General features: G+C 33.5%; 1 protein-coding gene across 1 annotated transcript; it reads right to left on the bottom strand.

Annotated features, from left to right (window-relative positions):
• LOC109359705 (zinc finger CCCH domain-containing protein 17-like) lies at positions 7,225–10,732 on the bottom strand. Its single transcript, XM_019604403.1, has 3 exons — positions 10,461–10,732; positions 9,508–9,618; positions 7,225–9,398 (listed from the first exon to the last, which is right to left on the bottom strand). The coding sequence occupies exons 1-3, from the start codon at positions 10,578–10,580 to the stop codon at positions 7,560–7,562; spliced, it is 2,070 nt and encodes a 689-aa protein (XP_019459948.1). The 5' UTR covers positions 10,581–10,732; the 3' UTR covers positions 7,225–7,559.

The following is a 16,567-nucleotide window of genomic DNA, read 5'->3' as shown; positions in this document are numbered from 1 at the left end:
AGGGTGACTGACATCCTTTGTAAGCTTGTCCTTGGAGGATTTGGCCCTCGCCCTAGTCATAGGGCCCCTAGGTCTTGAGTGACCCTTGAATCATTGGTTGCCCCTAGCTGGTTTACATCATGTCTTCCTTCTTGAAGAGAGTCTGACCTTAAATTTAAGTGGTCATATTCTCTAGGATCAAAAACTCTCCTCTTGAGTTGCTTAGGATCCCATACATATGCATCTTCTTCTCCTAGATGTAAATCAGTTTTCTTCAACCTTTCAATCCACTTCTCTACATATTCATTACGGATCACCCCTTTGACACATAAGTTAACAATTTGAAAAACACCAACTATTTCTTTGGATGAAAAAATGTGTAATTTCAAAAACTCGTTTTTAACCGTTATTTTTTATGTTTCATCATTCTTTGACTCCTAAATTTGCACATGATCCACAACTCCATTAAAGCCCACACATTGAATAGTATATGGAAGAACACTATTGATTTCTTTGGAAAAGAATTTACCAATTCCCTGCAAAAACTGGTCAACAAACAATTTTCATTAGTTTGGTTAGTGATAAGAATAAAATTTCTACAAGAGGGTAGGTATAAGGGTTGCCTTGAAACCAAAGTACCCTTAACCTCACTTTGAATTTCACTCATAGTGTTTGCACTCATTGTGTTTACACTCAATGTATTTTCACTCAAAGCACTTTCACTTAAAGTAATTGTACTCAAAGTATTCTCCTCACTCAAAGTGTTTTCCTCACTCACAAGTGTTTCACTCAAATCCTCCCTTACTCACAAGTGGTTCAATCATGACTTCGGGTTCTCATTTTATTCTTATGATTTCATATTGTAATGTCTTTTTGAACACCCTTATAAAGTATATTGGCTTAGACTCCTTTTTAGTGGACTTGGGTTGGCTTGGTAATTTGTTGTGATTGGCTTGATGATAGGCTTTTGGAGAATATCCATTCTCATCACCATATTCAATTTGTCTCAAGTACCAATTGGTTTGACACCACATCTACTCCTCTCTTTTTGGAATTGAACCCACCAGCTTAAGGCATATTCCTTAAACTCTGAAGTAGCCTCCTTAACCTTTTTTTTTCTTCATTGTAAGAAATAAAATTGAAGACTTTCTCCATCTTCAATTCCTATGTTAGGTAGGCTTCTGGATAATTTTTGCCAATAAAGGTTGGGACCTTTATTTTGGCTTCCTTTTTAGGAAGATTCCTACCATACTCAAGCCTCATTTGCTCCATTTGTTGTTGAAGGGCTTGGAATTGCTTTGTTATTGTGGCATACAATATGGATGCGCTAGGAATAGTTTTGACACTTGACACTTTTGACTCATAACTTTTGGACTTTTGACTCATTTTGACACTTTTGTTTTTTATTCAATGATGACACTTTTTTTTGGACAATTTTGGGTTCACACTTTTTTGACACTTTGGTTTTGACTTGACACTTTTGTCGTGACACTTTCTTTTACTTATGAAGGACTTGTCACCAAACAATGTACAAGTGGTCTAGACACCAAACAAGAAGTGGCTCTGATACCACCTGACGCAAACCTCCTTGGGGGTGGTTGTCATTTAACAATCGTTCTTGTTAGGTGCATTAGCTTTAGCCAAGATTGCTTGAGACATGGCCTAGGCTAGACAAATTTTTGGCCGAGACAAATGGAAATTGTGGCTTGGCTGAGACAAATATTATTTTGGCCAAGTTTGTGAGTGTTTGGCCGAGAAAAACTTCGTTGGTTTAAGACAGCGGAAATTATAAGTGTTCTATAAAAGAAATGGAAAAGGTTGGAATGTGATGGTGCCACAAACAAGAGAGTTGTTTGATAAGCCAATGATGTTCGACATAAGGAATGATCCTTGATAAGAATGAAAGGTAAGGTGTCACACCAACGGTGATAAGCCTATGAACGCCACAAGGAAGGTTTCTTGATAAGTTCGAAGTTAGGAGCAAAGCTCAACTAAAGAGGAATAAATCCAAACCAAACTCAACTTGTTATTTCTCATGGTAAGTATGGATACAAATAGTGGTGGTCGGCCAACACATGGCTCCACATGCAAAAATGAAATAAATTACAATAACGAGTCTTTCTTTACTACTTTCCTCGGCCAACAACTTAAGCATAGTGTAGGTATAATGTATTCTAGTAATGGAAAGTTTTGTGCCCATGGATTCTTCTTTATGTGAAAATTGACGCGAGGCTCCCTATATGGTAACTTCTTGGCCGAATTGATGTTTGTTTGATTGAGTGCAGATGACTTCCTCTATGTAAGGAAGGAAATGGTGCCAAGCTTGTTATGGAAATAATTCCCTTGGCCTTAATGATGATCACACGGCCTTGACTCCTTATGGTAAGTTTTAATCATGCCATATTTTGAATCCATCCTTGATTTCCACCCCTAATTGATATGGAAAGAATCCATTTGTCCCCTTGTGATTATGATGATGACCACATGCCCTTGGCTCACTTATGCCAAGTTTTAATTCTACCAGATTTGAGCTTTTGCCTTGTTTTTCCATGCCTAGTTTGGTATAGAAAGAAATCCTTGTTGAATTGATGATTGATTCCAATATGGTAAGTTCTAATCATACCACACTCCATAGTGGGACAAATCAATGCAATAATGTTCACTTAGTAAGGAGATAAAAAATGAAATTGTTGGAAATGGGACAATTGAGAATAAGGAGATGAAGGGGAATGTAAATATATTTTGAGCTTTATATCCTTTTTATTGAAAACAATTTAACCACACCATGATTCAAGCTTCAAAAGTTATTGTTGAGAAATAAATTGTTTGAAATCACACGAGGGAGAAAAAAAATCTGACTCCAAAAAATTTTTTAAATGCATTCATTCTTTTTTCTTAAACACCACTTGTATAATGTGAGCATTACATTGATATTTCTAATGAATAAAAAAATGAGAAAAAGAAAAAAGTTTGTTAAGTCGAAACCCCGAAAGAGTGACCTAAGCAAAATAGTTAAGGATTAAAATAAAAAGGAAGTCACTCTCATGAGATCAAAAGGTTATTATTGGGGCACTATTTCAAAAGATATGACATGAGAACATCAACCAGTGCATTTTACTAGATGGTCTATCATCTTCGAAATTCTAAAGCAGGAACTTTGCAGTTCATTGGATGGTCATGTTCTTTAAATTTTCTGGCAAGACATTGTCGCAGTTTATCAAGTGGATCAAAGCTTAAGATTATATGGAATTCAAATCTTTGCAAGTGATAATTAACCATTCATTTTTGCGGATAGTTGATAGAAATGTTATATTTACCCCTTCCCAAACCCACGCAAAATTGCACTTTTCCATATATTAATGTCAATATCTCTTATTTTAGGCCTCACACATTATACCTTATGCTTTAGTGCAGAAATTGTTTTAATGAAACTATATTGATGTATAATAACATAACAATTTGCAATAAGAGTCAAAAGCAATGAAAAATTGAGTAATTCGTCTGTCCATAAAAAGATCTAAAGTCATTCAAGTATAAAAATCAACTAAAAACTTTGTCAACGAAAGCCATGATATTTAACAAAATCAAAACTTCAATACATAAGGGTTTTCACTAAACGAAAGCAACGACGACGAGACTTGTAAAATAATGATAAAAATAATGTTTATTAATTATGGTTCATACACTATTATGTACATTCCATCCCAATAATGATAGAAACATCTTTTATAATAATTTTGATATTGTGTTATTAAAGTGTAGGTCTTGTCAAGTCAACCTATTCTTTCCCAAATCCATTACAATAGGTTAGGTCATGATCAGTCTTATTTTATTCTATACTGAAATTTTTTTGTCATGAGATTCAACATTAACTTTCCTTGCATTATTATTTTAAATTTTATTATCACGAGATCCAGCAGTACCTCTCTCTACGTTCTCGTTTTAAATTTTATTGTCATGAGATTTGGTCATATGCCTCCTTTCATTCTTGTTTTTAGTTTTATTGTCATGAGATGTGACAATACATCTCCATTTTTTATACATTTTTAAAGCAAAATTAAATATATAAAAATATAAATTTCAAAATAAAAAATGGCAAAAATGACATTCTAGTAATTTTGTAATTTTTATAGAGTCGCATAATTATTTTTGCATATTTATAACTACTTTGATTATTTTTAAGATTTTAAAGACTCATAATTATTTTTTGTTTAAAAAACACACTCCGATAAATATAAAATAAAAATAAAATAGTTTTACCCTTCTATAATTTTTTATGATTTTTATTTCCAAAAAATAATTTTATTATGAAATTACATTTTTTGATATGTTGTAACTAATTTTATCTTCTTTAACTATTCAATTCTTAAGTATGTATTGAAAAATCTTCATATTACTGATACTTGTATTTTAATAATTAATTTTAAATATATATATATATATATATATATATGTATATATACTATAATAAATTAAATTTATCATATTTCTATCAATTAAAATTTTTTTTTACTATATATAAATATTGAATACAGAATATTACGAATAACAATTAAAGATGTAAAAAAGAAAACGTTCCAAAATGGCATATGGAAAGGTTTTGGAAGGAAAAAGAGTGAAGAGGATTTCAATTTTAAAAAGAGAGAAAGTTTGACAAGAGAAAAATGTAGAGAAGGAAAAAAAAGTAGAGTAGAAGAAAAAAAAAAGTAAAGAAAGTGTTTTCTGTTAAACCTTGATTTACAAGCCCATGATTCTGTAATCATTTGCTGCAATTACCGTCGCTAATTATTGGGCCATCATTAGTTAATCATCTCAACAACATAATTTTGTGCGTTTTGAAGCTAGCCAAACAGAAAGCAATGCATGCAAAACTGTCTATACTAACAATTTAACTTGTCATGTTTAAAGATACGTGTATTTATATTTTTTTTTGTAAAATTTTAATTATAAATAAATTTTTAATATATTCTCCAGAGTTTATTAGATCTTACGTCATCTCGTAGCGCGTATACCATAGCCATCAGATCAATGCTATACACAATGATTAACAAATTAAATTTCAGTGCCAATCATTATTGCCTTGATTTTCTGCCTGGATCAAAGTTTGACGGTTGTCTGCTCTTGGTTTTCTGCATCAACCAATTCCCCTCTGCCACGTGGACTAAATCCTGCATATAAATTTCTTTTCTTCCTTTTTACTTATTTTCTCATATAATAATGTTTAACAATAATATTTAATTAATATTATTAATAATAATTTTCCATTGCTTATAAAATGTTTATTAATTTTTTATTTATTTATTGTATATTGGTAGTAATATACAACATGCATTCTCTAATCAAAGTTCCACCAACACAACCATCATCATAATTAATACTCATTGCATTGTTTAGTTTTTTATGCAAATTTACCACTAAGTTTTCAGCTATAATTTTGTTAATATTATAAGTTGTCTGGTATAAAGTCCACTAAATATTGAGAGAAAAATGTATGCACTGATATATATTGTTAGTTCATCATACATCATTTCATTTTATATTACATTGATTATTCAAAAAATAATAGAAATGAATAATGGATGATATATTAATTATATAAATTTTTACACTTATAGTGCATAGATATTAAATTCATAAATATAACACAAAAAGTATCCCACAATCAAATTTTCTTAGACCATGAAATAAAAAAATTCTTGCATAGCAGGAGGTATTTATGTCATTGAAGTTGGAAAAGTTCAATTCCAGTATTGAAAAAAAGTCATTAATAAGAATATAATTTCCCAAATCACACGTACATTAATAGCTCAATGTCATTTGTTAGTAATTAGTAAAGGGGTCAAAGTGAATTTATCTCTAAATGAAAAGTAAAAGTATATTTATCATTGATTTGATGTGTAGTGATAAAAGCAGTGTTGTGAAACCCGAGCCGGACGTCAAACCGGCAGAGGTTTCGTATTAGGTTTAACCGGTTTAAACGGTTAAACCGTCAAGTCTGACCGGGTGATTTCGTACATAATTAATAATTTTTATTTATAAATATATAGTTATATATAAATGTAAAACTTTATATAATTAATAATTATGTATAACTATATTGAAATAATACCTCTTTATCTTTTTTTGGACCGTAGTAAAACAAAATATTACATTGTCCCATTTTTTTATTTTTAAGTTAGTCGTCTGGTTTATTTCCCGGTTTAATCCAGTTTAACCGGGTTTAACATGGTCGGACCGGATTTTTTCCGGTTCAAAGCGGTCCAACTCTCATTCAGTTAAGACGGCAAACCAAAGCCGTTTTTAAGTCCGGTCAGCGGTCAGACCGGTCGGACTGTCCGGTTCGGTCCAGTTCTAACAACACTGGATAAAAGTGTCAACCTATTAATTGATCCTAAACTGAAATATACTCATTTTCATACTTTAGAGTCAACATTCTTATTCCTTTTTGAAATTACTATGTCATTAATACTCATTTCCAAGCTTAAGACTATTTTCACGTGTTAAATAAACTCCGTTTAAAACACAAATGCCCTTTTTTATGGTTATAAGTACTAACACAAATGTTGTTTACATACATGCAGACTTTCTAGTCCAACTAGGTGAAGTGGGAAATTCACCACAATTTGTATAGTACAACAGAAACTGTTATGCCACATTCAAAAAGTAATATGTCCAATTTGAGGCGGAACTGACAGCAAGAGATCAAGTATCTAGTTATATTATTATCCACATTTTCAAATAACTACAAGAAACAAGTATTAAGAAATCCTTCCAGTTTAAAATAAACACCTATTAAGAAAAATAATTTATTTCTATTAAAATTCAGAAGGTCAGTATCTAATTTCATCATTTACAAGTTAGATTTTAGAGAGAAATAAAGGGAAATAAAAGGTTTTGAGGTCATAAAATACATTTGTGAGATAACTCTAAAATTCCTCATTGTTCTTCATTTCCCTCCGAAACCCAACTCGCAAATGGACTATTACTACCCTTTAAACTTTATTTTATCTTTTATCATTTATTCTCCCCATTATTAAAAATAAGCATTTAATCTTGAAATTATAAATGGACGCATTATATTAAAACAAATTTTTATTCTCTAAATAGACAATTATTTTCAAAAAATATTTATGTGAAGTTTAGTATAAGTGTGTGAGGATTGGGAAGTAAACAAGGAATATAGGAGTGAGATTAAAGTCCCACAATCACTAAACAAATTGACCAGATAAGTCAAGGTAATTGAAAACTGTAAAGTGAATGCTAAAATTATTATTAACTTTCTAATGTTACAAGGCTTGCACTCTGCATGATAGCACAGCAAAATGCCATTTCTTACATAAAAATATCCACTCAATCTAATCCAAAAAAACAAAGTAAAATAAGAAAAAAAGGATTAATTGATTAATACAAGAAAAGAAACTGATAAAGATACCACCCCAGTTCTACAAGTAAAATTTAAGCAGGAAACGCTGCAGTGAACAGTGCGAGAGAGAGACCTAGATAAAACTTAGAAGGTCCACTAGAACTTGTTTATATCAAAGAGCAAAAGATGTTTTATTTGTATCTGAGCTTTTCCATACTTATGTAAGTATGACACCAATCTTCTTAGCAAAGTCATCCCCATCTTCTTCTTCATCCATGTATTCTTGCTCTAGATTTTCACCCTCCTCAATTTGTTCATACTCGTAGTCCCCCTCATCAACTTGATCATAATCATATTCCACATCGTCCCTCTGATCACCACCTTCGTATTCCTGATCTTCCGCTGCTTCATCATAGATCAGTCCTTCCTCGGATGATTGACCATGAGTTGCATCAATATTATCTACATTTTTTCCAACTGCATCAGTAACATGAGACTTGGATCCTTCTTCACGGTTCTTGACATTCTCCATGGTCTCAGACAATGCTCCGTTCTGTGTATTTGTGAGAGATGTGTGATCTGAGTTGTGGGTAATTTCTCTATTCTTATTCTCAGATGAGCTACCACTCTGGGAGGCTGCACCAGCTCCAACTCCTCTCTTCTTCTCCTTCAGAATTTCACTAAGAGGTTTTGGACCTTCAAACTGAAAATCATCATCAGATTGTTGATCCCTTAAACTTTTTCTCTTTCCCAGAAATCGCTGCTCCCTATTCTCACTGCTCTCATTTTTAAGTTCAGAAAGACGTTTTGGGGCATAAAATTCATTGGTTCTGTCCCCCAATAGTTCTCTCCCGACCGGTCGATCCCTCAAGTTTCTCCTCTCGCCATCTTGCACCCTTCCTATAATTCTATCTTGAAGCCATCCTTGATGAGGGGCTGGTAACCTTCCAGATGACAATCTGCTCCTAATTCTTCCTCTGTCTGATTCCCTCTCTGGGTGACCATCACCACCATTTATTGGGAGTTTTATTCTTCCTCGAAAGCGATTACTGAGGGAGCTCGCATTCAAAGGTAACTGGAGTGAATCCTTCCTAGAGAAGTTTCGGTAACTATGTTCCTCACCATGGCTTTCAACAGCATAATCATGTGTGACAACAGATTTCAAACCATTACCCTTCCTGCGCTTGGATAAATGAATTCGGAGATCTGAGACCTCAGCATTGTTAGGACTGTCAGATCTGTGATGAGTCCTTTTTTCCAAATGGGCTGGTGGCTTTGTATGCTGCTCCCACATATTTGTCTCTGGCACATGAAATCTATCTCGGCCAATATCAGCTGCTAAACTATAGTCAGAAGAATGTCCTAGATCATCTTGACCTCTTGCGTTGCCAAATTCATCATCCCCATGATAATAATCAGAATTCCTAAGTTCATCAGCAACAAGAACATCAAACCCAGGAGAGGTTTCTCTAAGAAACTCATCATTGTCCTTACCATTGTGGAAGCTACGATCATCTGGCACATAAGCTTGATGCAGATGACTAGACCGAACTACAGTGGACTCATTGATCACTGAAGGAGTACTTGTTATCTTGAATCTAGAAGCCTCATCCTCAAATCCTGCAGATGTTGGTGGCACATTCTTCTTCAACTCAAAAAAATTCCTTTGTGGAGCAGTTTCACCTTTTTGTGCAGGTTTAGCTTCAAGATCTCCAACTGGCTTCACAACAATCCCTTGGGAAATTTTCCTTTCCTGTGTATTCTGTTCAATTCCTCCAAATGACTTCTTAAAACTCTGAATCTCAGTTCCTTGGCTATTCATTCGGTCCTGGGTAACTACTTTATTACCATTATTAGGAAGTGGTCCATGCAAGAAAGCACATCTGTCACCTTTTAAGCAAAGCCCTTTATGGAAGAAAATGCAAGGAACAGCTGGTTTGCTAGAATTATATGGTGCATGTGTTGCAGACAGTGTTGTATGCTGTAACAGTGGAATAGATGGCAAAGATGGCGCAGAAGCAGTGGCTGGCGGTGTTCCTAACAGGCCATCAAGAGGCTACAAGTGAAAAAACAAAATGCAGTTAGCAAAAAGCAGACAAGGAAATCCAAACCTAAGCGTGAATGGTTAAGTAAGAGTACACAAACAGACAAGGTATAAAACTCACTGGGTGACGGAATGAGCATTTGGGATTCAAGCAATTGCCATTCAACCAATACCAGCAATCTCTAGGATTAACCCGAGCATATTCACTATGGCGGTACTCACATTCATTTCCCTGTTCCAATAAAGAATAGATGAAATTAGAATGACACCAACAACAAAATACAGTTTAGAGTACAAGATGTCACACCAACTCTATATATGTCTACATAAACTAACATTCTAGATAAGTGACACTTGTTCTTTAAAGCACACGTACAAAATATTTAATAGACTAATGTTGATATTCCTTAATATGTCTAGATTTATTAAACAACAGAATCAGAATTGGAAATATAAATAAACACGCGTTGCTTCAAAATCCCTAAAATTCAGGGATTTAATTTTATAGCCTATCAATATAAACCATTGAAAGTGGAGAGGATTTATCTCAAGCAAATTCACACATACTAGGATTTAAATAATAATTATACAAACACATTATTTATTAGTAGTGAAGTGTTGAAATATATTACCTAGAAGAAATAGCCAAGCCAGCAACAAAACATAAAAATTCACAACAATTAATACTTGCTTTCAGATACAACCAAAGCATTATCACAAAAAGGACTTTTTTTTACTAATTTAATGATTTATTTTTATGATAATTTTCTAAATGAATCCACACATTTGATCTAATCAAAACACTAAACAATAAAAAAAGAGGAGATTCATTCCATAATTATCAATGAGAGAGTTATATAACATCATCCACCAAAAACGTTACGCAATCCCCAACTTTTGCAGACATAATTCCCCATATAGGGATGATTTCCCCCAATTGAAACAAACATGAACATACGGATCAGAAACCCTAATTTGTACAATTCATAGAATAATACAATTCAAAAGAAATACGATATGGGTTTCTTTAATTGAATCTAAAAAAGGTGAGAATCGAGTGAAAAGACAGAGAACCTTTTTGCATGTTAGAGGAGATGCAAGAAAGTACACACAATCGGTGTTTCTCTTCAAAGCATCATCTTGTGTAGAAGGTGTAGGAGACTGAATCTGAGGTTGTGATTGTTGAGCTACCATAGCGCGTTTGAGAAATTTCAACAGAGATCGAAAGGGAAAAAACCCTAAATTGGTTGCCACAGAAATTGGATAGAGAAAGAAAAGAGGAGAGGAATAAAGAAGATTAAGGGCTTTGAATAAGCCTCGTTGTGTTCAAAATACTATTATGTTAAAAGTTTAGTCTTTAGTGTCTTGAATTTTTGCACGAGATTATTTATTAATGATTGGCTATTATAAATATTTGAGATTCTAATCAAGGGTAATAAATCCATTTCAATCTTTGTACCCAAAAAAAAATCCATTTCAATCTTTGTACCCAAACGAAATCCATTTCAATCAATGTTCATATCTGACATTGTACACTTCGCCTGGACCTTTTTTCTCTAATAATAATTAACAAATTTGATATAGATCAAAGTTAATTTTTCTTGGTATCGTCAAGGTATAAATAATTAATCATTTTCAAATTGCATAAATAGACTTTTAATAATATTCTCAACAATCTAACTATTATTCTTTTAATCTTACTAGTGATCTAACAAACTATTATATCACTTAATTAACCTTTTGTTCTTGGTGATTAAATTATTATAGGAAGTTTATGGTTAAAGTAGATGAAAATAAATATTTCATATATTATTAGAGGGAAGTGATTGTCCAAAAAAATTATTTTCTAAAATTTTCAATTGAATTTATTCTATTCTAATCAATTACAACACATTATCATATAAAATAATACAAAATGTGGGATGACCGATATAATTCCTAGAGTAGACTCTTTCTTTCAATGGCTTTTTATTCTTATACATGTTTCTTTAAGCCCTTCTAATTTAAAAACAAAATTGGATGGAATTGGTTAAGTATCTAGGTTTTGTTATATGGAACATGGATACTATTTTTGTCAAAGGTTTGTTTTTTAAGGCCTAGGTTAGTTAGGCTTTAACTTCTTCATTAATTATACTTTTAGATATTAATATCATGAAATTGATTTTTTTTGCTAAAGAAAACTCAGATTTTAGAGGGCAAAAATGCAAGAGTCAGAGTTTGTCTCTCTAAGGGTTTGAATCTCGCATTTCATATCATATAGCTCAATTAACTGGGAGTTAATTTCAAGGGATGTAGAAAATAATTTTGAAAATGTTAAAATAAATAAAACTATTATATTGGTTAGATGTTCTTCTATTGATGGATTTAATGTTTTATTTATGTGGTAATAGATTTTATGTATAATACTTATCATTGGTAGTAGATTTCTATTATAATAGGGTTACCGTATAAGTTGCAACATACAAGTTATTTTTGAATAAAGATTTTAAACATATAATTCTAGTTTATTAACTGTATAACAAAATAAATATCTTGCACATCATCATTTATCATATGTTATTTTCTCCTTATTTTCTTCCATCCTACACTAGCAAGTTACCTATGCATTTGCACGATACATTATTTTTTGCCTCAAGATTAAGAATACATATTATATGTACATTGATATGGTTATGAACACATGTTACTCCTGTATTCATATTGTTAAGAACACACATGTGACCTGTGCATTCTTAAGGTTAAAAACATACATGTTACCCGTACATTCGCATTGCTAAGATTACACATGTTATTCATGCATTCGCATAGTTAAAACACACATATTACCATATATTCGGATTGTTAAGAACACATGTGTTACCCTTGTATTTGCTTATTAAAACACATAAGAAAAATAAATGACAATTTCGAATTTGATTTTTCTAATAAAAATATGAAACTGAAACATGCTACTATGTGATTTTTTTAAATAAATATTTTTAAAAGTTGTAGAAAACAATGATTTTATGATTTTCGAATTTGATTTTTTAATGAAAATAGAGAAATCAAATCGTGATACTATATGAGTCTTTTTTTTTTTTAAAAAATATTTAAAATTTACAAAAATAACTTCAATTTTGAATTTGATTTTTTTAATTATTATTATATTTCTTACATTTCATATCTTCTTATATATTTTTATTAATTCTATCAGATATATTATTATATGACATGAGGAAAATAAATGTCTTTTGAAAATCAAGTTTTAATTTATGAAAATAGTCTCTTCTTTAGACAGTTGTCACAAATATAGAGTGTTTGATTTAGTCTTTCCAACAACCCTTTCAATTCATACATAGATAGTAGAATAGTAGAAGATGAATATAGTGTGAGAGTTCACTATAGGAACATGAAACTCTTTTGGAGGAAAAAAAGTGAATGAAAAGGTGACATGTATCTATGATGATATGACAAATACCTTTTTTTATTATTATATAGTTAATAGATAGAAGGTCTCTGATACTACTATGTACATACTCACACTATGTAATCACTTTTTATACAATGTATATTTTAATAATTAATAAACAATGATTATTGATTGGACCACATGTTTTGTTTCTTCGAATTTACACTAATTTGAAGTAATAATGACACATCATATTAAATGGGATTTGATTCCCTTTTCAAGTCCATTTTGTTACTCTCTCTAGTTTTGTTTCTCCTACCTCTTCATCTCTCTCTTTGTTAAAAAAATCCAACGCTTCGTTTGCCGACTTTAGTTTGACATCATCACAAAAAATAGATGTTTTGATATGGCAAGTAAACTCAGGTGTAGGTTATAATTTTTAGTTCATTTGTCAACACTTTAAGAAGAAACATTTTTGGATCTTGAAATCAAGTTTTAGGTGATCAATCTAAAACCGCATTAAGAACTTCTAAATAATCAAAATAACCAAAATAATAACTTGTATAAATGAAGAAGAAGATAAAGAATACAAGAAAATTACACCATAGTCCAAATTTTGGAGCATTAGTCATCCATCCAAAGATTGAATGCTTTTGGTTTCAAATGAGGTTACAAAATCATGTTTTTATACCTCATTTTCCAACTCCATTCCCTATGAATTTCTATGAAATAAAAGCCTAAGAAAAGCCTAAAATAAGAGAGAACCAAAAATGAGAAGAAAGAAGAAGTTACAAACTATTTAAAATGTGTTTTTACAATTAGTTCAAGTGTTGAGAAGTGAGGCATATTTATAGGCCACTGTTGGCCGCCCATCTGCCTTTTAGAACCACCCAACCCTCTTTTTCTAACCCTTGGACAACTAGCTTGGACAACATATTGTGGGCTAGGTTACATCTATGATGACACCTCCTACTTGCTTGTCATAACCTATGTCATGCATGAAGTCATGTTATTGGTCTTCAAGTAAAGAAATGGAAAGTTTCTTGGTCAGTTGACCTAGTTTTCTTCATGGTGAGTTTTGTGTGGCTGGTTGGGAGCTAAGCTCCTCTTTTTCCACGCCTAGCTGCTGGACAAAATTCTCCATGGTGAAGGAACCTACCTTTCTTCAAGTCGAAGCAACATTTTCCACATGGTACTTGAATTAATTTTTGTTTGTTACTTGACACTTTTGGAATGATTTCTTCATGGCAAGGTAAGTTTTTTCATAAGCACACTTAGCTTGGATTTCTTCAAGGTATGGTAAGCACATAGCATGCCATGCTTAGCTTGTTTGTTTTGAGCAATTGTTTTTGTGCTTTTGACTTGTGATTTGGCATGAATTCTTTTTGACTATCTTTGAATTAATTCTTTTTGATCCATTTTCCTACAAAATTCAAAGAAAACTTAGACAAGAGGTGATCAAAAATTATATTATTCAAACATACAAAATTTATCTAAAAAGTGTTGAATTAAGTTGGTTTTCATATGTTTGCATAGGATAAGTGCCCTAAAGTGTTCATGAAAATGAGATATTTTTGGCACTTATCACAAATGTAGATGGAATGCCTGCAGGCATACTAGGTCGGGTAGTCTGAGCCTGACTCTGAGGTTCCACTTGACTCTAGTTAGCGGGAACTACTTGGCTTGGGCCAACCTCCTCAACCACCTTCCAAAATAGAACTTTTGGATATAGTTCATGTCAATGGGAGCCTTCAAACCCTTCTACGGGGAATAGAAACATCAACCCCAACCTTCTTAGACATGCCCATGATCAGCCCAGGATAACCGAGGGGTTTGGTAGCCCCTCCAGACCTTTGAGGACTCGCTGACCACAAACTGGTAAAGCTCATCCAAGAGGATGGCTGCCACATCAACCAGTCTCTTGTCCATAATGCAAAAGGCCAAGTAGGCCATCGCCATTGGAAGATCAGAGGTATGGGAGACCTAAAATATGTTGCTCAAAATGGAGTAAGCCCAGATCCTTGTGAGGGGGGTCATGTCCTTCCTCAAGATACGCAGAGGAACACCGACAATGTTAGTTTTATAAGTGTGTCCCGACAAGCACAACATCCTTGCAGCATCACCTCACATGGGCTCGGTACCAAGATACTCCATCATGCTTCATTTTTTGGAAATCATCCCTATCGTCCGAGGAGGCAGCATATGGATTACCGAGGTAATCATTGATGGTGTCCCTGTCGAAGTGTACCACCTTGCCTCGAGCCCAGGATACTTTCTCAGTCTCTCCCCCTCATGTGGGTTGACATTGGCATAGAACTCCCTCACCAAGTCCTCATTTTAACTTCTTAGTGGCTTGGGCAGAATTTCCCAAAGATTACCCCAAAATTTCGAGAAGGAAAGGGTCATAATCCCCATTTCCAACTCGACTCTCTGCTCATCAAGAATTTTGCGGTTAGCCTCACCCTGATATCTCTCAAAATCTACCCTCCTCGGGAAGTGGGAAGGGTGATAACCCATAGCACTCAATTGTCCCCTGGTTAGTCAGGACCTTTTTGGCTCACATTCTCATTTTGGATGTGCTTAGGGCCATTGGATCGATTAAACGTGTATTAGAGAGTTTGAGAGAGAAGGATAGAAGATGGTGAGGAGCTTTCGTGCTCCTCATCTATTCTTATAGAGCTTAGCGTTAGCCACTACGCTTAGTGCAACTTTGCAGAAATCAAGAGTCACGCTTAGCGCAAAGGTGCGCTAAGCGTGAAATATTATATTTTAATCCCCACACTCAATGTGGGGCTTGCGATTAGTGTGATATCTTACTTTCCCATGCTCGTTTATTCGTTGGGGTGGCGCCTATTAAATCTGTCAACACTTTTCAGATTCAGGTTCATACGCTTGGCGCAGAAACTAGCGCTTAGCGTAGTGGATGGTGCACTCAGCACATGAGGTTGCTCTTATCATATTTCATACAATGCAACAAGTTCTACGCTTAGTGAAACTAGAACCGCTTAGCGTTGGGGTGCTAAGCTCAGCGTAAGTACCTGCGCTCATGCACTAGCTAAACTAATTTTTTTTAACTCCTTCACTCAGCACATAACTAGTGCTTAGCGAACCTTGGTTCAATGTTGAGTGTGGCTTACTTGCGCTCAGCGTAGCGGCGCTCACTCAAATTTAGCTTTTTGCTCCTTTTTCCTCATCATGGTGCATCTCTTTTGGCTCCACAGTACCTATTCTTGCAGAAATTCATCAGTAGAAGACTAAACCAAAATACTAAACTTAAATGACAAAATTTTAAATGATGGAAATTTTTTAAATGATGGGTTGCCTACCACCAAGCGCTTCTTTAAAGTCAATAGCTTGATGTTACTTGTGATCGTTAGGGGTCACGAAGCCGGATTAACCAATGCAATATGACATTAATATGTCGATACTACTGTTTTAAAGTATTCAACCGTTTCGAGAATGAGTCAATATGCTTTATTACCAAGATCATTTTATTCCCACCCCTAGGACTCATATAGTTACATATCAACTCTCTTAGGAGAGGATTAGTGTCAATGATGTGATCATCGACATTGATTGTTTCTATAGAGTAATTATCCAATAAACATGGTCTAACCAATTCATTATTAAGGACCAATTTTACCTCCACACTTTTACCTTTATACTCCTCAACCTCCTGGATGGAAGGATGGTGCTCAATACTTACTGGTATGTGGTATGCAGCTCCTTTGGTTAAGAAGACTAGTTTTGACTCAAGTGTGAGGTTATACACCTACTTGAGTATCCAAGTTTC

The sequence above is a fragment of the Lupinus angustifolius genome, chromosome LG01 (assembly GCF_001865875.1).
Source record: "Lupinus angustifolius cultivar Tanjil chromosome LG01, LupAngTanjil_v1.0, whole genome shotgun sequence".
Classification (NCBI taxonomy): Eukaryota; Viridiplantae; Streptophyta; class Magnoliopsida; order Fabales; family Fabaceae; genus Lupinus; species Lupinus angustifolius.
The sequence above is the reverse complement of the archived record's forward strand: the minus strand, read 5'-3'. Positions and strand labels throughout refer to the sequence as shown.